Below are 27,348 nucleotides of genomic sequence, written 5' to 3' on the forward strand. Positions count from 1 at the left end.
CAACATCCTTCCACACGCTCGACGACGACGCCTATGGCGCCCGAACTATATACTAAGTACCGCCACTGGAACAGCACTTCACAACTTGAAGGCTACGCTTTCTCACCTTCGTGGCTGCCTAATAACGGCAAACCTAATCTGGCAGCAGCTTCACTTTCTCACGGTGAAATCCAGCATCACCCCATTCTCGCCTCGCAATCTAGCTGGCAACCGCACACAACGCCCGGGAAACTTCTGGGGCAGATCTTCTACACCGCTATTTGCATCGCTTCGAAGTGACGCTATACTTCAACTTCAAATGCCCCTCACTATTGACCGGTGAGTACTGTCAATAGTATGTTACAATTTTTCTGATGAACTCGTAGTAAGCAACCCTGTGGGATGATTCGTGATCTACCGCAGCAGCACGGCCGATGTCGAGGAACCTGGACCGCTCTCCCGGTACTCATTTCGCACGGTTGCTGACTATCACGCTCCACAAAATCACCAGGACGGGATGGAACTCCAAGAGGGCCTGGGGCCTCCTTTCGTTGTTCCGACAATATCAATGCTCTTCTTGATGGGGTTTCGGCACTAGCGTCAACGGTTTATGCATGCTGCACGATGGCAGTTTCAGGTGAGCTTCAATGCGAGCACGTGGGCGATCGAGTCTCGACCCTCATCTTACTCTTGATTAGACATCGACATCCATTGCGCCCATCCCCCAACAAACTCGTCCGCAGGTCATATAAAATTGCGACGAAATGGCTCGTGAGGGAAGCCAGATCCTTGGTGCTTCACCATCCGCGAGTCGCTACACGGGCCCGAAGCTAGCCGGCAAAGCAGTGCGAAAGGGTGTCACCAGAGGCGGTCCTTTCGCAAAGCGCAATGGCGTGATAGGAGGAGCCAAGCGCCATCAGTATGAACACCCTCATGACCAGCTGTCATACGTACGATATCCACGACTGACATCCTCACAGCAAGATTCTTCGCGACAGCATCCAGGGCATCACCAAGCCCGCCATACGTCGTCTTGCTCGCCGTGGCGGTGTCAAGCGTATTTCGGCAGACATCTACGGAGAAGTTCGCCTGACTCTCATGGAGTTTCTCAAGAAGGTACGTCAAAGCAGCACTCAGTTCTTTGCGGATCCTTGCTGAACCAACTCGACAGATTTTGGCGATTGCCTGCTGCATCGTTGGTATGTTGAGCTGCTTTCCGGAGATCATCAGGCGGCGAGACTGACATTCGCTAGAGTACCAGCAGCGCAAGACAGTGACAACCTTGGACGTGGTCTACGCGCTGAACAGAATTGGCAAGCCCATCTACGTAAGTGCTTTGCGATAGCAGGCTGATTGTGGTCGCTAACTTGGAGTAGGGGTTTGGTGATAATATCTCCGGTCCCCTCAAGCCCTTCAGAAAGTTTTGAAGTATCGTCGGGAAAGCGGTGTTAGAACAGTTGAGCGAGGCAAAAGGAGGAAGTTTGAGGACAGCATGCATTGACTTGGTCGAGCCAGAGGGCTGTTTTGATCCAGTCGAGTAATAATTGGCCAGCATCACTGATGACTCGAAGTTTTGGGAAGGCGGCGGGTTCCCAACCATAAGGAAGTTGGAATTCTGCGTCTTAATCATTCCTGAAGGCCTCTGGCAAATGCGCAACATGGTGCGCATCTTTCTCAATTGTCACATTCCATCTTTTCCCGAATTCATCCAAACACAGAACCCGTCCTCGCTCGACCACCACATCACCAAATCGCGTCGAAATACACAAACAATCATTTTCCATCTCTCTGAACCGAAAGATCAACCGAGCGAAGCAATGCGAAGCAATCGGTACTATGGTGTTTGCCAAGATTACCCCAGGACAGAGAACGGTTGAGTAAGAAAGATCGGGGATGTGGTCCACATTGCCCGACGCCATTGCTTACTCACAGATAGAACGCGCATCGCAATCGCCTTTGATTTTCCTAGACTTCGACATGTCGCTTCCACAATGCTGCGAGTTTCGGAAGCGTCGATGGAAACCTGACATACTAAAGTAAACGACGATGCAGGGGCTTCGGCGATACTGAGCGGCAGACGCGTCAAGGCCTTATTCCAAAGAAGAGAGAGGGAGCGCGAAGGGACGTGATAAGAGAAGGACGGTCACGCTCGACGCATGAGGATATGGAAATGTACAGCTCTTGTGCAGAGACGAGTCGGAGAACATGGAAACACGTTTTTTGGAGCACGGCAACGCGGTCAAGAGACTAGAAGCCAGATTGATCGGAGAAGCATTTGGGTTGGATCGGAGCTGCCTGCTCGATCTTTCGGTACACAGTACCGACCGTCAGTTTGACCAAGGCCAGGGAATGCTCCGAACCACCAAGCTCACGGATACGCTTCTTCTGGCGTTCCTACTGCAGTAGTGGAGCACATCGAGCAGTTCGCATGAACCGAACAGCTTCTCCCTCAACGCTCTAGATTACGAGGCCAGGCAGTGGAGCGCATCCGACTGGCGACAGTATTCGATGCTCTCGTGGCGTCCGAACATCGGTCTTGGTCCAAGCTAGCATTCGGTGCCCCATCCTAGGCTTTGGCGGCTCTGCATGGTGTCTACATGTCCAGGAACTGCTTCGATGAAACAGGACCCAGTCTCTGGAGAAGCCCCTGTTACAGCAGAGAGCACAAGGACAGTCTCTCGAGCCTTAGCTAGCACTCTTTGTGATGAGTGATCTTACCCACCACGACCTACAGCTTGCATAGACCTCGATCAGACCTTGAGAGGCTGTGAATGCCGATCAAAGCAGTCCAACCCGTGGGAAAGCCGAGCATGAACGGTCTTCCTGCAAGCCGCACGCATGCGACTGCACCTACGATTGGAAGTTTATGAGGACCAAATGGAAGACATCAACATGATGAGTCCATCGGCACTTGCTTGAGGCCACATCTAATCACGATGCCAGATGCTGTCGACTGCCATTATAACATCGAAAATTGCTCAACAATGTCCCATAGTCCGAGAGTGAAACTTCGGTCTGTTCGCAGTTGTCTCTGCAGCTCAAAAGCAGTAGTATTTGGCGAGTATCGCCCCCTCTCAGGGTACCTCTCCTCGGCATCGCCGGAAGCAGAGTATATTAGAGCTCGATGGTGGGAAGAGTTGCCGATTGCTTAAACATCGCCATGGCTTGATCAGCATTTCTCCGGAGAATGGCCATGCTCAATGTTATCTCTACGAGAAGCACCTAACGAGCAAGACCAGTGATGCAAACACGATGCCACGGTAGCGGATTAATCCCCGAGGTACCTCTCTGCTGTGCCAATGCTTGAGAGTTGTGAAGTCCGATGGCGGGCAGCAGATCTGGTCGGGGGTTGAATCGCCAACGGGCCGTCTGCACGTCCTGCGCAAATGAGGTACGCTACGCCAAATTTGTATAGCACACAACATCGACTAGTGATATAAGCTTCGGACAGCGCCGACTACATCATTCTCATGCGAGCCATCCGAACATGCGAAGTTCAAGACTCCATCACTGCGTTGTTCTCTCCTCGATGGAGACATGGGAGGATCCACATTCACCAATAGCTTGGCTATGAACTCGCATTCTGGTAGCTTTGTCGACGAAGCATTGCTACATGCAGCTCCAGTCGATCGATCATACACATATATTGGTACCTCGGCAAGCAGAGAGCTGTGGCTTGCTCAAACTGGAACACTGCATACCTGTATTATTGCATTCAGCATGTGGTTCTTCCTGGAGTCACCATCACCACAAACGAGCCTTCAGCCTGCAATTGCAGCGTCGTATGGCCTGCTCAGCAATTATACAGCATGTCGAGACGAGGTTTACACTAGCGTGCTTGCCAGAAACGCAAAGCGGAAAAACACACGATCCATTACAGTGGGACTATCATCCCGGTCTGTCCTGTAGGCCTTATGTTCACTACACTGCATCGGTCTGGCCAGAATACTTCGGCAACTTCTGTCGAACTTACATTCGAGATGCAAAGGACGCGTTGCGAGTAATCAAAGTCCAGATCTATCATTGTTCTGTGAGGACATCTGCAGCCACGACCTTGACAGCCAATCGCGAAGTCTGCCTTTGCTTCGCGAACTGTCGGACGGCATGTGTACTTTGGTTCCGACAGTTCGAATGTCTGTGGCTGGTCGTGAGCTACCCACAGCTGTACGTTCTTGATCGAAGCTAGCCAAAGATGCCAAAGCAGCAGATTTTGCATGCAGTTGGCATCTGTGACATCCATGATAGTTGAAAACTTTCAGACCCATCATCTGCACAGGCGCTTGCCTTCGTCTCTGGTTGGACACCTCGTGGTTCATTCGCTGTGACCGAGCTGACCACCTATGCCATTTGGGTCAAAGGCGCCAATGCTTCCTGCCACCCTCGCACTTGTTCTCCGCACTGACCTCGACGTGCTTTAGCATGATCTGGATCAGGAAAATAGCTATATAGGTGAGCTTCACGCGGCACCCTTGTCGCGCGATTTTTATTGTTCTTTCAGAAATCCACTTCATCCTTACCCAACATCTCTTCCCTCAATATGGATTCCACTACTGCCCATAATGGCTTCTCATCAGCCACCACCGATTCTCACACTCTCCATGGCCATAAGGACTTCGGCGAAATTACTCCCGAAAAGCTGGCAATCATGAAGCTGAGATCTTCTGAGTACGATGATGATATCTTCTCTGACCCGGGCACTCCATCTGCTGGGCTCGGCAAGCTTCATAGCAGCCGTAGTGTCGCTGGAGGCCGATCTTCCTTGGCTCGCACCAGCCGCCAGGTCAGCTCCTCAGCTCGGCGCCAGAGCAATTTCATGCACTCGCACCGCAGCAAGATGTCAATGGAGTTGACTGGCCAGGCGGAGTCCAAGTTCTTCAGCTTGATTGAGCTCATGTCGAATGCTTCGCGTGAGGCATCTTCGCTGAAAGAGTACTGGTCTCGACTCATGTCGGACCGCGAGTCCTTTGATCGCGAGCGAGAGGAGCTTATGCTTCAGATTGAGGAGATCAACGAAACTCTCGAGCAGAAGGAGACTCAGCACCACCACCACGGACGTGAGCTTGGTGAGCGCAGGAAGGAGATCGAGAAGCTTCTTATCGAGCTCTCTGCTGCCCTGAACAGTGTCAATGAGCAGAAGAGAAAGGTTGCTGACCGTGACCACGCGCTCGAGAATGTGCGCAAAGAACTCAGCGAAGTCAGAATTCAAAGCTCTCGTCTGCAGATTGACTTCGACAAGGGCAAGTCTGACCACCAGGGCATTCTTGACAAGCTTCGCAATGTCGAGAGCGAGCGTGATCACCATAGAGAGGAGTCCGAGAAGCACCGCAGCGAGCTCCGGATCATTACACGTGACCAGACCGATATCAAGAGCAAGAACACCGAGCTCACCTCCAAGCTTGAGTTGGCCCGGAAGGAGATCCACACTCTCACCGACCGCATCAAGTCCTTGGAGCGCGAGCGGGATTCATCGCTCATCGAGAAGGACCGTCTTCTGGAAGAGGTCAGGAAGCACAGCAACAAGTCTGAGGAAATCAGCAGAGAGCTTTCAGACCTTGTCGAACGCTACGAGAGACTTCAGCGTGAGAACCGGCAGACCAGAGAGAGCATCCGCATGATCGAGGGCGAGCGCGACGATCACCACAGCACCATCGAGCGCCTTCGAACTGAGATCAGAGGCAAGAGCACCAGCATCGAGGAGGTCGAGAATCGTCTTGCCGACATTGTCCTCAAACATGAACACTCGAAGAGGGAGGTCTCCGGCAAGGACGACCGCATCAGGGAACTCGAATCTGATATCCACGATCTCCAGCACCGGCTTGAGCGCTCTCAGGAGGAGCATCGCACGATCATCATCGAGCGTGACCAGTTCCGTGATGACCTGGACAACGAGCGCCACAAGGCTCATGATGGCGATCACCGCCACCGTGGTCTGCAGGACAGCCTAACCAAGGCTGAGTCTACCTTGATTGAAGTAAGCACATCGCCACCCGCCTTCATCACCGCTCACCGCTAACACATTACCGCAGGTCCGAGCTGAGGTCTCATCCGCGAACGAGCGCATCAAGCTTATTGAGCGTGAACGTGACGAGCACCGCGACAAGAACGGCCACCTCCACCACGAAATCACCTCTCTTCACGAGAAGCTCACCCTCCTCCAAGCCGAAACCAAAACCCTCATCGGCCACCGCGACCGCGCGCACAAGGAGCTCGACGACTACCGTCGCCGCTACGAAGAAGTCAGCGAGACCATCACCGAATACGAAAACGGAGGCGGCGAGCTGGAATTCGAAATCGAATCCCTCCGCACCATGCTCCGCGAATCTCGCGAGCAAAAGGAACGCGCCATCTCAGCGCGTGCCACTGCCGACCGCGAACGCGACGAGGCTCTGGCCAAGTACGAGGAGAAGTGTCGTGAAATGGAACGTTGGGAGGAGAGTCGCAGCAGTTATCTTCACGCCCATTCTTCGGGGTTCGCGGGAGGGAAGAGCTCTACGCGCACCGTGACGCGGAATGGTACGTCGAGTTCGTTCCGTTCGTCGCATGGTCATGGTCATGGTCATGCACAGAAGCATGAGAGTACTACCGTTGATGGCGAGTGAGAGGGACGCTGATTGTTCTGTCTTTTTTGTAGATGGTACGTCCTTTGCTTCTCCTGATAGCAGGCCGAGTTCGAGGTTGAGTAGGCGGGGGAGTATGAAGGATTTCTTTTCGAAAGTAAGGACGAGTTGGAGGGGGAGGGAGTGATTGTGTTGTATATAGTAATGTAATGGAGTTGTTGAGGTTTTTGTCATTGTTCATTCTTTTTCCGATTTCTCTTCTCTTTCTGGGTCTTGATGAGTTCGTTCGATGCGAGAGACCTGGCTCTGCAACCAAGTCTAGACTACTCAGTCGCCCGCATGAATCGACAGCATTACTACTACGGCTCGCATATTCTAACAAGCAAAGTTGGAGGCTACATGTATACGCTGGAACGGCTCCGGACCGCGAAGACACCGACAATGTCATTCACCCAATACGTTGCCTACTGCTTCGTCTCCGACGATAATGTATTAGATGCATCTGTGCCCCGCGAGGATCGTGTATAGCATGCATGAAGGTGTCGTTGTGGGATCCTATGTTCGTTGTTGGGGCCAAATCCCAGGACGATGGCTAAAAGATCATCGCTTTCAATGTGCTATATACGCGACGCGCTTGCGCTAACTTAGAGACCACTGCAGCTCATGCATGTAGGGCACATCTGCACACAGACATTGTTGTACGCCTGACGGGATGTAGCGTAGCGTTACGCGAGCTGTTGCTCAAGTACAAACCCGTTCTCATGAAACAGCCACAATCCTTCGCCTACATTCCGAGCTGAAAACATAGCGGCTATATCTCTGGTATTGCCACTACTGTGCAATACGGGATGCATCGCTGGATCTAAGAGCCTACTCGAGGTTTAGTAGAACAATCGATGTCGTCTTTTCTGAGAAACTTTCGCCAGCAGCGAGCCTCACGCACACAACATGGACCGCAATCGACCGATCCTCTCAAAGGTCCTACTGTTAGAGAACGTTCTGACTCTGATAGATCATCAGATAGAAGGTATCCTCATCAGGCCGAGAAGCCTTCTCAAAGACTCCTAGCCTGGTGGCCTGAACTGCTCTCTGCATTTCTGAGTGTCGGCACTCTCATTGCAGTTGCAGCAGTTCTACACTCGATCGATGGGGAACCTTTGGAGAAATGGGATTTGCCGTGGCAAATGAAGCCTAACACTGTCATCTCTACATTAATCACACTCGTCCGACTTTGGATGCTGCTTGTGGTAGCTGAGTGTATTGGCCAGCTCAAATGGGTCTACTTTGAGCAGAAACCACATCGCTTGATCGATTTCGAGACCTTTGACAGCGCAAGCCGTGGACCATGGGGTGCTGCCCTCTTGCTGGTTCGGATCAGGTGGAGAGCGATTGCTGCCTCCCTGGGAGCCATTCTCACAATTCTTGCGCTCGCAGTAGACCCATTTGCGCAGCAGGTGCTTTCATACGTCCAGCACAATTCCGTCTCGCCCTCTGAACAGGCTTCTCTATTCACTGCACGATCTTACGACTACAATACACACGACAGTCTCAATCCTTCGGATCGCACCAAGAACAGTATGTGTATGCATGCGCCTCAGACGTGGACGCAGTCACTGACTCTTTGCAGATGGACTCAGTGCGGCGTCTTTGATGGCCTTATTGCCAAATAACATAGCTCTACCAAACGACGTTCGCTTCGGCTGCCCTTCAGGAAACTGTACTTGGCCCAGTTTTCAGACGCTCGGGGTCTGCTCATCCTGCCTCGACGTCACCGCGAACACTACAATGACTTGCACATACGACACATCGACCACAGAGGGATCTGCTCAAAAGGGGTATAGCCTGTCGTGCAAGTATACAACCCCAGAAAGCAAAATCAAATTACAAGCCGAGTACAATGCATTCGTCACACCTAACAGTAGTGGAGATGTCGATTATTTTGATATCACACCGAACAGGCCAGACGGAAGCGGCCAACGCTATACGCTGTTCAACTCTAGCGTGGTCAGTATACTCATGACTGAAGCAAAACAGGCGGAATTCCTATCGTATGCCGCCTTGTCGCACTCCGAGGACGACAATCTGCAATGGAAGCTCTGGAACAATCACAGCATGGCCGGCTGGCCGAGTCCCACGGTATACGAGTGCAAGCTATCGTGGTGCCTGAAGACATATGCAGCTAGTTCCGCAGAAAACGGCAAGCTCCTTGAACCGGAGCCCACGATCGAGCAACTCTATCGTCCGTATGCCATGTTTGCAGGTCAAGCGACCGGAGGCAACTCCTCATTCCACAAATGCATGTCTGTGGACGAAGCAATGAAATGGCAATTGCGCATGCCACTGGGCACTATCGACGTAGACGAGGACCAATCCGTACAAGCGGCCTATACAAAGAAAGATTTGCCAAAGACCAAGGTCTGTCCAAGTCCCGAACAAATTCGCAATTCCACAACCGCATGGGGCATCAACATCCAGGACGAATCCCTCGTATCTGACAGCATGCTACACATCCTCGAGCACGATCTCAGCAACGATTATATAGGCGCCACAGCTCTCGATCAACTCTTCTGGTCAGCGAATTCTCGAAATGTCTCAGCAACTCTTGAGAACATCGCCACTCGAATGACCAATGCCCTTCGACAGGGACCTAATTCCACGGCCGTGGCCGGGGAAGTGCATTATCTCTCGACACGTATCAAGGTCAATTGGCCTTGGCTCAGTTATCCTGCTGTGCTGGTGTTCTTGACAGTCATATTTTTGATCTTGACGACGATTTTCTCGGCGGAGAAAAGTCAAGTCGCTTGGAAGTCGTCGAGTTTGGCTGTGCTGTTTCATGGGCCTGTGGGTTTTGCTGAGGAGGAGTTGCCGGGTAAACGTTGCCAGAGTATGACGGCTGCTGCTCGAGAGATGCATGTGCAGCTTCAGGATGATGAGAGTGGGAATTTGAGGTTGGTTAAAGCTTGAGCGTGCTCGGCCCTCTTCAGCTAGTGCACCTCAAGGCTTGAATCAGTGAAGAGTCCAACTTGATGACTACTATCCAGAGCCTACCTTCATTGGCGTCACGATGAGAATGGTCCCGGACAGCTTCTGCGATTTACAGGTGCATACGCCAAGTTATGCCAGTCGAGCACGTCCAACAGAGTCAAGCCACCTCGATCGAAGATGTGCTCGGAGAGTGCCGACTTTATATACCACCATGGACACGAGCAAATGTCTTTTCAACGGTCCTGGTTGTCCGGATTATTTCGAGACGACTGGTGGGTGACCTGATGATGATGGGACATTTATGGGTGTTAGGGATGGGGATGAGAAGATGGTAATAAGCATGGTATTACTTGGTTACAGCTGTCTAGAATTAAGACAAGAGCTTCAAGAGCTCAAAGTCATTGTCGTTATCGGGTCGCACTGAGGTGAGTTTGACCTCCTCACACTAGAAATCGAGACGGAGAAGTACCAAAACGCCATCGCCGCAACAATGCATCCTACAAAACTCATCGATCCTCAAACCCATACTCAGGAATCTCAAACTTGCCTCCCCCACCAGCACCAAACAACTTCCCCACCGTCCCAAACACCCCACCCAACCAAGCAAAATACTTCCCATAACTCACAAACAACCCAAAAAGCAAATTCCTCCCCCAAATCCCCCATTCCGTCTGCGGCGCCAAAATCTGCGGAATCCCCGGTGGAATCGTCTGACACTCTTTGATGATAGGTTTCATCCTCTCCTCATAAGCCCTCAAACCCGCCGCGACATGGTCTTTATGTGAGGAAATCTCTCCCGCGAGGATGTATGCTCCGGTCAGGGCGAGAGATGTGCCTTGACCTGTAGGACCCGTGGCGTATCCCGCGTCTCCGACCAGAACGAAACGTTTGTGGTGGAGAGAGGGGACTTTAACTTGACAGGACTCCGAAGCGTAAAAGTCTGTAGAGTCTGCAAGGGCTTGAAGGACTTCTGGACCTTTCCATTCCGATGTGATCGATTGGAAGAACTCGCTCACGAACGATTTCAACGCAACGTCACCTTTCCTTTGCGCTTCTCGAAATTTTCCGGTTCCGTCGGGTTGGTTCTTCGGCTGGATTCCTAGCATGACGATTTGGTTCCCGCCTTCGGGGGATTTTCCGATTGCCAACCAGCGTCCGCCGACGGAGGATTTGGCTTTGCAGAGCATCGAGCCTTCGAGGAGGTCTTTGGGAGTGGAGAAATATGCCGCCCAGGCGTTGATGGGGTGGATATGGTCTCGAACACCACAGTTGAGGCCTATTGCTCGAGTTCGGGAGGTGGCTCCGTCGGCTGCTACTACGAGGTCGTATTCTGTCGAGGGCGTGCCGTTGGCGAATGAGACTGTGACTGGAGCATCTGGATGTTTCTCGCTGTGCTGAATCGCGGTGATTTGTTCGTTGAAGATGTATTTCACTCGACCCGTTTGCATTGTGAGATCGTAGAGGATTGTGGATAAGTCTCCTCTATAGATTTCGTATTCTGACACCAGGCTTTGATTGTCTGGGTCTCCGGTCGCGGTCATGGTGAAGAGAGGCTCGCCTTTGGGTCCGACCATTTGCATTCCGTCCCATTTGGGCACTTTGGAGAGTACGGCTGCTTCCATTCCTGGTGTTCGACGCATGACTGTGACGCCGCCGGTTCGGATGTCGACGTTTTGCCCGCCTTTGCGGAGTTCAGGGAAGCGCTCGATTACGGTGACGGTGCAGCCGGCGCGAGCGAGCCAGTATGCTGTCATCGGCCCTGCGATGGAGGCGCCGGCGACTAGAACGCGGAGAGACGACATTTTCGGAGGCGATGAAGAAGGAGATGTTGGTTGTGATACTTACCTGGGGCCTTGGCTACGAGATGTACTTATAGTCGGCATTGGCATGTGCTTTTATTTTTATAATAGATCGATAACTCGAAGGCGCATTCGCGATGGCATTCAGCTCGAGCCTCGATCTATGATGGACGGCCGCTGCTTTACACAGAGCAAAGGAAGCTTCGGGTGCAATGAATGCTTGGCGTCGGGCCGTTTGAGAACTTGTCGGCCGAAGTGAGGGAATGGATCGGACTGCGCTCCGCGCCAATGAGTAAAGGTTATGAAAGAATGGCACAGAAGACAGAAACCAGTGCTTGGGCTATCGACCATCGGCGGCTGACTCATAGTCGCTCAATAAACAATCAGTCTCGCGGCTTCGGTAATGACCTCGTACCAAAAGGCGCATCTCATCGATGCCCATCTTCTCGGATCCCAAGTCGTATTGGCTCAATCCATCCTCTCGAGCCGTGCTTGGAGATGTGGTACCGCATGCATCTCGCGGCTTTCCTCATAGCTCTGTCCAGTGCATGTCATGGCACGTCCTCCGAGCCGTGGCACCATGAGTGCAGTATAAAGTCGCATCAAGTCTTGGCCAGTGTAGTTCGCAGTCCCAAAAGTGTCACTTTAGCATGAATCTGGAAAGGTCCACTTCACATCTGGAGCTACACGACGTTCCTCAAGGAGAGGTCCTGTTACACCAGGGATGTCTCCCAGCTTCGGGTTCGTGCGCTGCACATTCGGACATCTTGCACGTTCGACGACACAATTCCACCGGAAGACATACATACGTGTCCACGAGGGCAGAGGTAGTTGAGTTGACGGAACGATGGCAGATCTCGACGCGAGTCGATGTATCGAGAAGAAGGTTGCCGCAGGACCATCGACAAGCTCGCTAAGCTGAATGGTGATCATGTCACTGAAGGCGACAGGTAGGTCTAATCTCCACCAGGCGTAGCGTGTTGGAAAATTCTCACGGCTGCTTGAAAGTCGGAGCAACGGATTCATGCCGGACCGGTACATCGCTGCTCTTGCGTGGAGTGTTTGGTGGTTCGAAGAAAAGCGCCTGACGAAGCTTGAGAGATCCTTGAATGGTATCGCGAAAGGCAGTCGGAGCCTGCTAGCTAAGAAGCAATGTCTTAAAGTCGACTTCATCGCGGTTGAGATTGAGAAGAATAGCTTCAAGTAGTGCCGTAGTGCCTGCGACTCGCGCGCCAGCAGTGATGGTCGGCATGCTGTTGAAAGTCGCTAGTAACGACCGGTCGAGAGTTGGACTAACTTCGAGTCGCTCATCAAATGAAAAGATCTTGTCGGCTTGTGGAGGCGAATGGAGCTTTGGATAGCGTAGCAGAACGCTCTACTGTTGCGCTGGCTCAGAAGCAGAAGCAGGGTAGTAAAGCCCGATCAGTCGTCGTAATGTTGAGCAATATAGCTTCGAGTGACTCGGAAATTCCTATAATACGGGCGCCGACGAAGCTGGTAATGGTCGCAGCTAGCAAGTAGTCATGAGCAGATCGTATCACAGCCGAGATTTTGAAATGGCGTACCGTGCAAGATTGCGATTGCGGCTCGCAAATGGGTTGCTGCGGATGTTCGTCATATGATGAGCGTTGCAGAGCTCGCGCCGATTTGAGCTCGCAGAATTGGTGCCAAGATCCCTGACGGATGTTACATGCATGAGCTCGCAGACTCGGTGCCAAGATCCCTGCATGCATGTCACATGCATGAGCCCGAGGGCGGACGAACTGTGAAAGTAAAGGTGGATCCAGAGAGGACACAAGCAGCGTTAGCAATGCCTTCCGAAGAAGTGACAAGATCATTTCTCGCCGACAATCGTTCAGAAGGCACTTTTCCTTGCTAAGCTCAGAAAATCTTACTGCCGATGCGTAGAGAGCCACCAAACGGCTTCTCCTCTTGGCCTGCCGCGTCCTTACTCTTCGCCTTCTTCTGCTTGAACTCAATAGCTCTCGCATTTGTACCAGCATCCTCATTCTCCCCCTGTATCCCACCACCCTCCTTCTCCCTCCTCGCTCTCTTCTTACTCTCCCTCGTCTCCGCCATCTTCCCCTTCTCCACATCCTCCACAAACCTCTTATTCTCCTTCCTCGTCTTCCAAATCTCCTGCTTCAGCCTCGCCGCCCTTTCGGCATTCTCATTCCTAATCTGCTCAGTCAAGTTATCCCACTTGAAACCCTTCAGGTACTTGATATTCCAAATATCATCATGGTAATAACCACCCTTCTTGCCCCCGATGATATTCCCATTCAGAGCTTCCGCGGCGAGTTTGGCTTCGGTCTTGCTATTGAATTCCACCCAGCCATCTGTGTAAGATTTCTTCTTGTTGCCGCCTCGCTTGACGCGGTTCTGGTGTTGCGAGTGGTCTTCAGGCGTGAGGAAGATGCGATTCAAGCCTTTCGAGGCGTGAGGTGCGAGGAAGTGTTTGAGTGTCTGCGGTTTCATGAAGGGCGGTACGCGAGAGATGTAGATGACGCCCGACTTTCGCGTCTTTTTTGCCGCGGCTTCGAGTTCCTTTTGCGCCTTGGATTTTTTGCGCTTCGATTGCGAGATTTCCGCCTCATCTTCCTGCTCAAGTTCTGCCTCTTCTTCTGCTCCGAGTTTCGAAAAGTCGAATCGCGAGTCCTCCGCTACTGCTTTGACTGGCTCGAGATCCTCCCCTTCATCTTCTACGCCGTCGAATGATGCTTCTGATCCAGATTCGGCGTCGATTTTGCGGCGCTTGTTCGCGATCGCGCCTCTTCCTTCGTCCGCCTCGGAGTCGTAGCCATTATCCGATTCTCCGTCACTCTCGTCGCCCTCTAGGAACTCGTTGCGTTTTCGGACAGACATTTCGGCGTATGACGACAAGGTTGAGGTTGGCTTGGGAGATGTAGGAAAGTTTTGTGAAGCTTACATAAGCTTGCATAAGCCTATCGATAAGCTTGTGCATAAAATAAACTCTACGCTTTCGAACCACCACCATCTCTATGCCCAATCCACATACAATCGAAATCGCGGCTGACCTTCCATCTGAGCGTCATTACTTGTATATATTCAGTCCATACCGTCGTACGCAATCACGTTGTCCACACAATCGGCAATACAGACTCCCACTGATCCCAAGGATTGTTCTTATCATCAACCCAGTCCGCATGGATCGTAACAGAAGGATCATTCACCTCACTGCCCTTCTCATCCTTCCCTGGCACCATCACCGTGCCATCGATAGCAATCTCAATATGCTGTCCAACACCGAGCCTCAGGAATGGTCGGGCCTCTTCGACGTCACTATTCGACGGCCTCACGCCAACGATTTTGCACAGCCAAGTCAACGACTCTTGTACTGCTGTTTTGCCAGGAATAGCCTCCGTGTGGATGATCTGGAGTTCCGGGGCGGGTGAAAGAGCACTACTGACTTGAATCTGGCCCGGAGACAGTGTCTTAGCATCACTTTTGGCGGCAGTAAAGTCTTGCTCGGAGAACAGCATGCCCGGAGAGCCACCAGATGGGAACTCGATCTGCACATTCGCAAGCGTTACTGTCGTCTTGATATTGTTGACGCCCTTGATCCTCAGCGTCTGATCCTTTGCGTCTTTTTGAAGGGATGATACCGTCCAAGTCAGCTCGGAAGTCGGCGGATCTTTCAGAGGATCGACGAAAGGTTTTCCATGATCCTGAATCCATTGCTCTAGCGCGGATAAAGGAGGGTCCGGAGTGTGCTGGTGGAAAAGCATTAGAATGCCGATAACGATGCCCGCAACCAGGAGTGCCGGACCTGCCCAGGAGCAGATGGCCATGGCACCTGCTGCAACCGATAGTGCAATGCCCTCTGCGCCGGCAGCAAGGATTGCAATGCCGGCCTCAGCGATAGGAGCGATGACAGAGAGTCCCATAATGACAAAATTGGTAATGTTGAGACGTCGCTCCATCTAATCCATGCTGTGAAAGTTCTATGCCAGGCTGAGAGCACTAAATATAGTGAGTGCAACTCCTACACACCCGAGTAGGCCCTTGATGATCTTTCCACCGATGGCGAATAAAGCGCCCAATTTGGTCGCTGCAGCTTCAACGTCTGCTCCTATCGCCACCTCTGCTGCGTCTTCCGCGCCTAGTTCTGCCACGTTCGACACATCATCGGCGACTTGCTGTGCTTCGGCTTCTTGGTCTGCCACACCTCCGGGGAGCTCATCGGCATGATCGATAAGCTCGATCTCCACTTGTCCCTTTTCCGAGTTCTCAGGTAGTCGAAGCTCAGTGTTCTCTTCAATTGAACCAGCAATAGTATCTCGTGGAGCAATGCTGACCTCTGGACCAGTTCTTCTAAGAGATTTGAAGAGTGGTGAGAATGCCTTGGCGCCATCCTCAAGCCTCTGCAAAGTTGTTTGTACGGTCGAGAGGATGAGGATAGCTCGATCGTCTATAGAAAGGTTGCTCCAATCTCGGTATGCGCCATATGCGGACCACGCGAAAATTGCTGCCTATAATGACTCAATAAATGCAATGTACGTGGGTTTCTACCCGAGCTGACTTACCGTAGCAACAGCCATGACGGGACCCATGAGCTTCATCAACTTGGAGTTCTTTACCATGTTCAGAGCGTTCTGTACTGACTCAAAAGCTTTTTCAATGCCTTTGGTAGCTTCACCGATTTTCTTCGGTGCTTGTGCAATTAGTTCTATGAGGTTGGAAGCTTGCGCGGTCATCACAGCTCTGCAGATCCATTAGCGGCCAGTCTCTTCGCTCCGTCTCTCCATAACGTACGCTTTCTCCGCGGCCGTTTTAGTAGCATCGATATTCATGTCCTCCACTAACTGATTGGCATCTTGCATCAATTGGCCAGCCAAGCTAACCCCAAGCGATCCTGGTTTCTTATCGAGTAGCTGTTCCCACAAGCCAAGGACAGCATCGTGCAGAAACTGATATTCAAGCTCGGAGTCAGGGTCAGCTTGAAGCCCGATGTATCTTGCTTAAAACCAGAAGCTTTGTATGCTTTGAGTGCTTCAACAATTCTAATGGCATAGGGCTTTTCGTCGTTTGGCAAGAGGTTCTGGATCGATTAGCTTTATAAACCTCGCAAAAATCTAGACTTCGTCTCACCGATGGGTTGCATGGACCCGTGAGACTTGAGCTCTTTTTGATTGATGCTGAATACGCTAGCGATAGAGCGTTGAGAAATACGAATTTCAAAACATCAGGTCTGGGAATGATTTACCATTACACACCACTTGAACCTTGGTCCTGGCCTAAATTTGTTAGAGATTATAATCAAAGTCAGTGTAGAGAACCGTACCTTGACGTTAGTCGTATTCGCGAGTGCTGCCAGAGCGTAACCTCGGCCTTGTGAATGGTATAGAGCCGATGCCCACTTCTCTCCGCCTTGCCTACCGTTCTCATCTGGCTCGGTGTCGTTGAGATAGTCTTGGACGCGGGGGAACGCTTGAAGCAGCGCGTACCTTGCCGCCAGCTCGTTCAGTTGCGTGTACTCCGGCGCCTGACTGAGACATCCTTTGCCTTTACCACTAAACCAATGATTGACATTTGCTACTTCCGAGTCGCTGAAATTGACCCGCCAGGCTGTTTTTGAGCTGGGATCCATGGCAATGATTCGAGTAGCGATGAATCCTGGGACGTAAGTATTTTTGAGCCACGATGCCAGGTCACCATCAAGCATCGAGCCGAGCTCAGGGGGCAGCTTGCCCTTCTCACTACCTTCCACTGGTCTAATGCCATCGCTGAAGTTTTTCAGGTCGTCGTCGCTCATGGGGTATTTCGTTGCCATATATAAGAGCAGCTGCAATTCCAAGTTCAGCTGAGCATTGTCGAGGAGTAGAGTCGGAAGCTCTTCGGCGCCATCTGAAAGTTTGCTGGGGAGTGGATTGGCTGCACCGGTGACTAGCTGGAAAGCAAGTCGCTTTGGTGCCATATGAGGAGAGGTTAGATCGTCCACAGATGCTTTGGATTGGCTTCCAACTGTGTGTGTTCCTACGTGTTCACGAACTGCCTCAGGCGAAGCGAGCTCATCAGCAACAGTGCCCTGGATGAAGTGCCTTCTTCCGTCGTCGTTGACCATCGTCGGGTCGAAGAGTCTGACCATGCCAGTCATTCTCGAGCCGTCGCCACCGATTATGCTTAGGCGCATTGAAGAGAAGATGAATGGAAGAACCAGTTCTGATCCCAATTTCTCGAACGTTAGGTTCGTGTACCGTTGCCGTTCCAGCAATTGAGGAAACGTGCTTGTTGACAGCAGTCGCCAGGGATCCCGTAAGGCTGCTGGTGTTGCTCCTTGACCCACCTCGAAGCGCGCTGGGAACTCTGCGTCTTGACTGTCGGGCCAAGAAAGGGCACACATTGTGGACATTTCCGACGTCTGCACAAGTATTTCCTTCTCCAAAAGTGAGTGCGGCATTGCCAGTCCTGAATTGTTCAAGGCTGACGAACCCTTGCTCCCAGAGTCCACGCTCCAGATAATTTGATTGTTGCAGAGCTTTGCATGCGCGCAGTACTCGGAATTGACATACAGAACTCCTTGATAGACATCGAGAGGTCGGCAGGTCACTGCTGAAGTCGTCGGCACGCGTAGCACAAGAATCTCGTAGACCCCACGACCGTGTAATGTGCTGAAGGCCACAGAGAAACGATGGGTCCGCTGTCGTACTGGGAGGTTTAGCGAACACTGAGCGCGTATTGCTCAAGGCACCGCGTGCCTTTCATCAGTCTCTTGATTCACATTTACACTCTCGGCTTCATTGAGAGCCGTCACGAGCTCCTTCAACCACGCGACTCCATGACTTTTGGGCAGATGTATCAGACCATGCTTCCGTTTCGGGCACTGAGAATGAGTGTCTGGGCCCATGAACTGGGATCAGGCCGACAATTACCGACGTAGTGGTAGGCATAGGCGAGCTATCACAAGATACAAAGTGGCGTCCGTCTTTGAGGGTTCCCCAGAAATATGCCGGAAGCGACCGAATTTTGCGCCAGTTCTCAAAGCTGAAAGGAGTGTAGTGTATAATCGCGACTGGTAAGGCAAGAACAAGAGGTATCTGAACCACACTTCTCGCACGCATTACCCGATCGAGGATGTGGCCAGGAGTGTCCAAGCGTTATGGAGGCATGTCTTTCCAGGAAGTCGCAGAGAGAATGGCTGTAGCGAGAACACTTGGAGTGCTTCGTCGAAGGGCGTAACTCACGTCTCGATAGGATCTCTCCACAAGGAAAGCCCATTGCAGCTGAGAGTCAAAGAATCAGTGTGGGCGAGCTGATGCGCTTTTTCATAGCGAAAGGCTGCTAGAAATTTCTGCGTTCGTGCATGCCCAACTCCTCACAGGATGTTGATGTGGTTCGACGGTAGTGCAGTCCTGTAGGAGCCGCTCGCGGGTATCCGTCCCCACTCCTGCAGCTGTGTGTGCTTGGCCAACCGCATGGAAATATACTCGTACGCACTGAGCGCCGAACTGTCTTGCATCGGAGGTAAATGCAGCATATCCTGAGGCATATGTGTCTATCTCTCCTAAACATTGGCAGTGGTCTCAATCTTGTTCATGCTATGTTCCGGACGCAATGATGGAGGGCACAAGACAGCGGCGGTCTTCTGGTGCATTTCTTGAGTACACGCATTCAGCGCGTCGCTGTCTGGGCTGGAATGTTATTTAGTCGGCGCATCGTAAGGGTCTGCTATAGTCGCTCGATCAACAATATGCCCCTATGTGCTAATAGGACCGGTCCAACTTCATCACTCGGAATCATGGAGGTTGTTGTATTGTAGTAGGAAATGCTAGCAATGAATGCTACGATGTTGACTATCTCGAGACCAGACGAGAATGTTAGCGATTCCTACCTTTATATTCTTACCTGCGTTTTATTATTAGACAATTTGCCTTTACGGGATATAGCGGTCCGCGTCCCGTATGTAGACTACTCCGTAGCGGGCTTAGATAAAAACTATACGGAGCTAAGCAAATTTTTCTACTAATTAGGGTAGGGAATATAGGAATCGCTATTCTCGTCTAGGCCGTTTCTATCGGGATTTCGACTTCCTATATTAAACATTTATATAGGAGAATCGCAAAACCCTAGTTTTAATACTAGAACGACTATTTCCTATAGTACAAATTTCTCTCGTAGCGGGAATACCTCTCTCCGTATTACTATCTTTTTTCCGAAGTTTCCTAGGTACGAAATCGGATATAAATATATCGTCGTCGTCGTAGCGCCCGCGTCGCGATATACGCTAGGTAGATACGACTATATTGTCGCGTATTTCTATTACGACTATACCCTCCGCGGCTTTCTAGTCTACTTCCGTAGGACTATCTCTATCCTCCGCTATAGATAGATATATATCTAGTCGCTCTCCTTCTAGTCTATCTACCTCCTCCGATCTTTCTAGTGTTCTATCTTATAAGTATCCGGGTAACGGGTCTACCGAAGAGGAGGACCTAGCGGATCGCCTATAACTAGAAGTAGATAGTATTATAGATAGTAGTAGCGTTAGTAGTAGCGATAACGAGTCGACTCGCTACGTAACTCGCTAGCCCCGCGCTCGTCGCGATAAAAGACAGCGCTATAAAGAAGTAATACGCAAGATATAGGAAAACAACCTTACTATAGGGAAGGTCGTATAGTACTAGGCTAGTAAACTATAGAGTAAGTCCTATACGTATCGCGTCGGCTAGCTCTCTATTATATTAAATGCGGAGCTACGCAAATCGAAGTAGGTTGAGTTGTCTAGTAGTAAGAATAGTAATATTATTCGTAAACTCGATTACCTAATTAGAAAGAGCTTATATAGGAAATAGTAGAGGACTCTTCGATCCGCTACGGAGGTATCCGAGGCCGTAGCGGGCGACTAGGCCGCTACGCTACTCGAACCTATTAATAGATTCGATAATTAATTCTCCGTCTAGTAGTTTAAGGATACATATAAGGTTATCTAGGATATTGCTCTAGCGTAGCATTAATTTGCCCGCAGCGTATTAGTTAGGTAGCGTAATAAAGAGCCGGATAATCTCGATATACGAATATTTACCCTTACTACCTTTATCCTCTATACTCGCTCTCGGAACAAATCTAATTAGTTTACAAAGGCATTCGGTCGGTACCTCCTATTAAATAGCGTAAAGCGGAGGGTATTAAATGTCCTATCGGGGATTGGTTTAATCGCTACGTATATAGCACTATACCGTAAGGAGAAGCTTTCTAGGAGCGAGCAGAAGGTAGTTATTTAATCGCATTATAGTTAACTCGTGCTTATTCTATATAGGAAAGGCTCGTCCGGTTAGCGTATAATATTATATAGTACGTAGTATACGATAATATTAATTTCTAGGATACGGTTCGGGATTAGACTATATCTAATTAGTCGGTTATGCGCAATCTTACTACGGCGCTACTAGTGCGCTTTACTCCGTATATTCGCTATCCCGATACTAGCCTACGTATTAACGATTTTAAGGCGGATACGCGACTAGACGCTACGGATATCTATAATACCCCTACGCTTAGAGAAGACGAATAGTCTCGGAAATTGTCGATGTATTATATATACGCGGCGATTATAAGCATCTTCGAAAATAAGCTCGCAACCGTAGTTAAGGACCCTCGGGTTAAGTCGATTGCGTAGTAGCTAGGACTATATCCGCTATAGGCCTCTAAAACCGAATTCTACCCGCTTAGTACGATTCACTTATTAGGACTAAAGAGGTTATACGTAATTAGTATATAACCGGGCTCGAGTAAAGCTAGGGTCTTAATGCCTTAGGCAGGGCTTAGCGCTTAGTAATAGGCTAACTTGCCTACCTTCCTCTCTCTCCTCCTAGCTCCTTATCGAATACTACTCGTACCTACTACTACCCTATCTACCTGCTAATATACCCTTCTTATATAGTATTCGATCTATCCTTTAAGGGCAGCAGCTAGATAGTTCTTATTTCAAGCTTTTAGCGGTATAGCTACGAACAAGACTAATCTAACTATATTACGCCCGAAGAACGGGACCTATACGTACTATTCTATCGAAACAACCGTACCAATTATTAAGCAAGGCCTTCTATACGGCCTATTACACTAAGTCAATCGCACTAGACTAATATCTACTAATTCCGCTATATCCGCATCTTAGGGGCTAACAATACATTATTAGTGTTACCCCCTATTATAATAGCCGGCTTATTACGAAACAACAACCGTGCTGCCGCTAGCAGCGCTAGCAATAACAACGCTAGTAGTATAGTTCCCGCTAAAGTGCCTACTAAAGTGCCTCCTACCGAAGAGCCTACTATAGGACCTATTAAAGAAGAACCTATAATTCTAGGTAATAATCTAGAATTACCTATTAACGACATTCTTAACAACATTATTAATCGACGATATAGCTAGCCGGCCTTTAGCCCTTAACTAGTAGAGAGACTTTAAGAAGCCACTTAAAACAGGCTTACTACCCTACGTTAAGAACAATAGCTAAAGGATAATCTCCTCGAGATTCGCCGTCTATAGGAAGCCCTAATAACTAATACTAAGCCGATAGTAGGGCCTTCCTTACTACCCGTCCCTATCTAAAAGAAGGATGCTAAGCTTAAGGACTATACCGTATTTAAAGGCTCTAGTCGCAAATAATACAATAATTATATACGCGATTGTAAGCTTAACTAACGAAATGCGCCGAGGGCTCTTCTAGATAACTATTCACTAGTTGTCTACGCGATGTAGTACATTAATAGCGACCTAAAGCGCACCTAGGATAACCATTTCGACTCCCTTACTAATTAGACCGCTATTTAGTAGCAAGACTACAAGACTATTATGCTAGACACCCTTAGAAACCCTATACTAAGGCAACAATATGCTTAGGACCTATATCTTCGAGCTAAATAGAAGACTAATTAATCGGCTCGCTTATTCGAGGCCTATTTAAAGACCCTCGAGGATAACCTCCCGGCTAAGACTAATTCTATATAGATCTCTAAAATACGCCCTAAGCTTAGGTAGGAGCTTATTCTCGAATTAGACCGCCGCCGTATGTTTGAATAGGCTAACCTAACATGTATTTAATTTATAGTCGAGGTAGAAACAGCTAAACGAGCTGTTTAACTCTAATAAAGACTAGAATCGAGGATCCGACTAACTAGTACTAACCGTAGCAACCGTAGTAGCCGCGGAGGAAATTAAGGTTCCTACTAAGACAACAGTGCTAACAATAGGAATAGTAACAACGACCGTAGAAGAGGCCGTAGCCGCCGGCTATATAGAGGAGGCCGCGATAGGGGCCGTAGAAGGGGCTCGTATCCCTACAATGCTAACCGCTCTACTAACAATAATAGCAGCTACGGTAGTCTACTAACCGGATTGAAGTGCTTCAATTGTAATAGCACTAGCTATCTACTAGGCTAATGCGATAAACCTAAGGACTAGGCCCGAATTAACCGTGCTTCCGCTAAGTATAAGAAATACCTTTTAGCCGCTAATACTACCCTAGTCGGCTCCTTTAATTAGTCGAAAAAAGAGTAAGCGCCGCACTAACTATTAGCCTTATACGGCGTAAGACTATCGATATTGTGCTAGCTATAATACGCTCCTACCTTGTATAGGATACGAAGGGCACTACCTATCAAACTAAGGTTATACTAGATCTAGGAAATTCAGTTAGTGCCCTTATTAGCTATCGCCTAGCTAAGCAATTAGACCTTCGACAACTGCCGAAGACTAACCTACTAACCCTTGCTTAGTTTAATAACGCTCGGCACTTAACCTATAGGGCCTACTATGTTCCTATAGCTCTAAAGGACGACCTCGGAAATGAGCGCCTACTAGGCTTTACTGCCTACGCAGTAGATATAGACAGCCTCTTATCCGATATTGTTATTAGCAACCCTGTTCTTAAGTACTACGCTATAGCTATAGACCTAGGCCTCTAGAAGTAGCGATTTAGAATCGCTAGGAAAGAGGACATTAAACATATTAATATTAGCGAGTGCCCTAACGATATTAGGGTCCTATTTATTAGCAACCTAATACTAGCCTCCGCCTTAGCCGATCCGACTGCCGACCTACTCGGTAGTAATAACGACGAACCTGTGCCCCCTAATAATCCTAATTAGCTTGCTCGTATACTAGAGCCTATCCGAGAGACCTATATTAATGTGTTTAAACACTACTTAGCATCGACATTGCCTATATTTAAAGAGACAGACTATAAGATTGATATTATAGAGGGTAAAGAGGTTCCTTTTAGTCCCCTCTATAACCTTAGTAAACGAGAGCTCGCTATATTGCGTAAGTACCTAGAGGAAAACCTAGCTAATAGTCGAATTCGGTATAGTAACAGCCCTACTAGTGCACCTATCCTGTTCGTACTAAAGAAGGATAGTAGCCTACGCCTCTATATCGATTATCGTAGGCTTAATGCTGTTACTATTAAAGACCGCTGTCTACTCCCGCTTATTAATAAGACCCTCGACCGCCTTTCTAGTACCTACTACTATACTATATTAGACATTAAGGATACGTACTATCGTATCTGCATTCGTAAGGGCGATAAATAGAAAACAGCCTTCCGTACTCGTTATAGCTATTTCGAATACTTAGTTATACTATTTAGCCTAGCTAATGCCCCTATAACATTCTAGTCCTATATTAATCGGGCCCTTTTAGGCCTATTAGACTATCTCTGTATAGTTTACCTAGATAACATCCTAGTTTATATATATTTACCTAATATTACAGAACACTAGGCCGTAGTGCGTAAGGTCCTCGACCGCCTACGAGCCTATAGACTATATTACAAACCTTCTAAATGCACCTTTGCTACTAAGGAGGTGTTATTCCTTAGCTTCCTCGTGTTAACTAAGGGTATTAAGGCTAATCCTAATCGGATCAAAACCATTACTAAATAGCCTGTTCCTACGTTAATTAAGGAACTATAGTCGTTCCTCGGCTTCGCTAATTTCTATCGTCGCTTTATTAAGGGCTATTTACGGTATGTAATGCCCCTAACTAAGCTTACTAAAACTAAGGCTAACCTAACTAGAGAGTTCAAATAGACTAATAGAGCACAAGCCGCTTTTAACGGCCTAAAGCAACGCTTTACTAATGTCCCCTTATTGTACTATTTCGTACTAAGCAAGCAGATCCGAATTGAGACTAACGCTTTACAGTTCGCTATATCGGCTATTATATTACAGTAATTAGATAATAACTATTACTAGCATCCGATTGCCTTCTTTTTACGAAAGATAATCGATATAGAACGTCGATATAAGACCTACGAGCAAGAGCTCTTAGCAATCGTAGAAGCCTTTAAGTATTAGCGCTACTATCTTAATAGTGCTTAGTATACAATTTAGGTCTACATAGACTATAACAACCTCCGTAGCATTACTAAGGTTACTAGGGTTATAGGTCGATAGGCTAGATAGGCCGTCTACCTCGCCGGGTTTGATTTTAATATATTATACCGGCTAGGCGTAAGTAACCCTACCGATAGCCTATCGAGGCGACCTGATTACGACAGCGAGACCTAACACATTAATTCTTTATTTCTAACCCTATAGTATAAGATTGCTATAGCCCGTATTGTTAATAAGCAAGCGTAGGATAAGCGGACTTCCGGACCCCGCGGCGATAACAAATACTATAGCGGAGTTATCGTTCTTCTAGTATACGTTAAAAGAAAGGACGTAGATCGCTCGAGCTATAATAACTCGATTAAAGACATTGCTATCTATAGTAATAGCCTATATAGCGACAGCACTGTAGAAGAGGTTATAGTAGTTCCGGCTGCTAGTGCTATTAGATACATATAATACGTACCTCGTTCGATAGTACGGGTGCTATTAAACGACCTTATAAATAGGGATAGTTAATCGTTTATAGATAAGCTGTTACGTACTTAGTAGAGGGACGCCTTTGCTATCGAGCGCATTAATAAGCTTGTAAGTAGACGGGCGACTCGATCTAGTAAGAGTAATAACTAGTCGATCGACGACAAAGGTTACTTAAAGTTTAAGGGTAGATACTATATCCCCGCTAAACAATCGATTAGACAAGAGCTTTTAAAGAGGCACTATAATAGTAAGCTCGCTAGTTACTATAGTATAGAGAGGTCGTACGAGTTACTATCGCGTATATACTACTAGCCAAATAGTAAGCGGTATATAAAGGAGTATATATAGACCTATATAGTATACTAGCGAGTTAAAGCACTAAAGCACTTACTATTTAGCGAGTTGTCTTTACTCCCTATTCTAAAGAAGCCTTTTGTAGAGCTTATAATAGACTTTATTATAGGTCTTCCCCCTACTAAGCGAAGAGGAAGCAAAGACGTCTTTAACGCTATACTAGTTATTGTAGACCGATTCACTAAGGGTGCTCGCTATATTCCTGCTCGCAAGGATTAGACTGCTATTAATATAGCAGAGGCGCTATAGACTGACATCTTCTATACCTATTAGGGAACCCCTAAGGGGATAGTCTCCGATAGGGGCTTAACATTTATATCGCACTACTAGAGCGAAATATGCCTATAGCTAAGACTAAAGCATCGGCTATTAACAGCCTTCTATCTATAGACTAACGGTTAAACAGAGAGGCAGAATGCTACCCTATAGTAGTACCTACGCAGTTATATTAATGAGAATCCTAAGGATTAGGTTAACCTCCTATAGCCTATAGAATTCGTATACAATAATAGTGTACACTCATTAACTAAGGTTTTACTATATATAGCTATAATAGGTTAAAACGCCGCGTTGCTATAAGATCTATTTACTTCGCTCGAGGCCGAGCGCAAGGAAAGGGAAGCGCGTTAAGTACTAGAGACACTAGCGGCAATAGAACGTATCTAGAAGATGCGAGAAATCTATACTAAGATAGCTGAGAAGTTAATAAAGGCTTAAGAATACTAAAAGACCTACTACGATAAGCGTTATATACTAATAACCTTTAAATAAGGCGACATAGTTATACTTAGCACTAAGAACCTCCGTATCCGCAAACACCTATCGCCTAATAGTAAAACGAGGCCTAAGCTCGTACTAAGATACATTAGCCTATTTCGCATCTAAGAACCGAAGGGCAATAGCTAGGCCTACTAGTTATAGCTTCTACCTTATTACACTATCTATAACACCTTCTATATCTCCCTCCTTAAACTATACTACTAGCGCGAAGGCGATAAAGCACCTGCTAAATCCGAGGACATACTAGCTAATAGCGAAGAGCTGTAGTCTATAGAACGTATCCTATAGCATCGGACTAGGAAAGGCAAGAAGGAGTACCTATTAAGATAGTAAGGCTATTTACCTAAATAGGACTCGTAGGAAGCTGAAGCCTCTTTTAAAGATATAACTAAGTTATTAGATAAGTATTGGACTAGTATAAAGAATAAGAAGAAGGCTAAGGGCCTATAATGTCGCCTAGGAATAATGCTACCCCCGGGGTGCTGTTAGCTAACTAATTAGAGGCAAGCGATTGTTAGTAACAAGGAATAATAAGACTATACTAGGCGCGCTACGACGCGTTAACTAATTGCCTGCTCTTTTGAAGACTCTACCTCTTTACTAACGCGCCCTATAGGTCTCCCTCTTATTCCTTTATTCTATCGAGGCCTTAAGGCCTAGGCGATCTACGAGGACGGCGCGCGCGTAAATGGCGATAGTAATAATAACGACGGCGCGGCCGGCGCGGCTATATTAGTGACAGTATTGCGGAGTATATTACTATTTAAGAAAGGAAGGACATAGCTATATTAGTAACGGTATTGCCGAGTTGTTGTTAGTTAAAGAAGGAAATTAGAAGCAAGGTAAAGTTAGCGCTAAGACGACTAGCGCCGCTATTGCTAACATTACTTGCTATTGTTACTACGCCTATAGACACAACCTTACCTATACTACGAGCTTAAGGCACCTTTAATCAAAACTTTGATTAAAACTTTAAGCCGCTTAAAAGATTAAGCGACTAATAGACTAGCTAACTAAAGGCAAAACTATAGAGCTAAGCTAGCCGGGGTCGATCTTGCG

At 48.4% G+C, this 27,348-nt stretch overlaps 7 protein-coding genes across 7 annotated transcripts; 3 read left to right on the forward strand and 4 right to left on the reverse strand.

Moving 5' to 3' along the window:
* Positions 1-954: 954 nt before the first annotated feature.
* On the forward strand, positions 955-1,324 carry MYCFIDRAFT_30728 (uncharacterized protein; the record flags this gene model as incomplete). Its single annotated transcript, XM_007932287.1, has 2 exons — positions 955-1,099; positions 1,233-1,324. Coding segments are annotated over 2 exons (237 nt in total), but the record flags the coding sequence as incomplete, so codon positions are not given.
* A 3,166-nt stretch (positions 1,325-4,490) lies between these two features.
* On the forward strand, positions 4,491-6,768 carry MYCFIDRAFT_50135 (uncharacterized protein). The gene is made up of 2 exons (XM_007932381.1): positions 4,491-5,950; positions 6,006-6,768. Exons 1-2 carry the CDS (start codon positions 4,517-4,519, stop codon positions 6,576-6,578), a joined length of 2,007 nt encoding a protein of 668 aa, XP_007930572.1. The 5' UTR covers positions 4,491-4,516; the 3' UTR covers positions 6,579-6,768.
* Positions 6,769-7,606: 838 nt separating this feature from the next.
* On the forward strand, positions 7,607-8,071 carry MYCFIDRAFT_22229 (uncharacterized protein; the record flags this gene model as incomplete). Its single annotated transcript, XM_007932285.1, has 1 exon — positions 7,607-8,071. A coding segment is annotated over one exon (465 nt), but the record flags the coding sequence as incomplete, so codon positions are not given.
* A 1,796-nt stretch (positions 8,072-9,867) lies between these two features.
* MYCFIDRAFT_190912 (uncharacterized protein) lies at positions 9,868-11,323 on the reverse strand (the record flags this gene model as incomplete). The annotated part of the gene is made up of 2 exons (XM_007932831.1): positions 9,868-9,885; positions 10,148-11,323. 2 exons carry the CDS (start codon positions 11,321-11,323, stop codon positions 9,868-9,870), a joined length of 1,194 nt encoding a protein of 397 aa, XP_007931022.1.
* Positions 11,324-13,354: 2,031 nt separating this feature from the next.
* On the reverse strand, positions 13,355-14,185 carry MYCFIDRAFT_111068 (uncharacterized protein; the record flags this gene model as incomplete). Its single annotated transcript, XM_007932832.1, has 1 exon — positions 13,355-14,185. A coding segment is annotated over one exon (831 nt), but the record flags the coding sequence as incomplete, so codon positions are not given.
* A 227-nt stretch (positions 14,186-14,412) lies between these two features.
* MYCFIDRAFT_86971 (uncharacterized protein) lies at positions 14,413-18,559 on the reverse strand (the record flags this gene model as incomplete). Its single annotated transcript, XM_007932833.1, has 9 exons — positions 14,413-15,264; positions 15,331-15,813; positions 15,868-16,045; positions 16,097-16,382; positions 16,433-16,578; positions 16,626-18,008; positions 18,069-18,123; positions 18,214-18,325; positions 18,526-18,559. 5 exons carry the CDS (start codon positions 18,557-18,559, stop codon positions 16,519-16,521), a joined length of 1,644 nt encoding a protein of 547 aa, XP_007931024.1. The 3' UTR covers positions 14,413-15,264; positions 15,331-15,813; positions 15,868-16,045; positions 16,097-16,382; positions 16,433-16,518.
* On the reverse strand, positions 15,259-16,779 carry MYCFIDRAFT_212464 (uncharacterized protein). The gene is made up of 5 exons (XM_007932834.1): positions 16,626-16,779; positions 16,433-16,578; positions 16,097-16,382; positions 15,868-16,045; positions 15,259-15,813 (listed from the first exon to the last, which is right to left on the reverse strand). Exons 3-5 carry the CDS (start codon positions 16,162-16,164, stop codon positions 15,286-15,288), a joined length of 774 nt encoding a protein of 257 aa, XP_007931025.1. The 5' UTR covers positions 16,165-16,382; positions 16,433-16,578; positions 16,626-16,779; the 3' UTR covers positions 15,259-15,285.
* Positions 18,560-27,348: the final 8,789 nt, after the last annotated feature.

The sequence above is a fragment of the Pseudocercospora fijiensis genome (genome assembly GCF_000340215.1).
Source record: "Pseudocercospora fijiensis CIRAD86 unplaced genomic scaffold MYCFIscaffold_9, whole genome shotgun sequence".
NCBI classification, from domain to species: Eukaryota; Fungi; Ascomycota; class Dothideomycetes; order Mycosphaerellales; family Mycosphaerellaceae; genus Pseudocercospora; species Pseudocercospora fijiensis.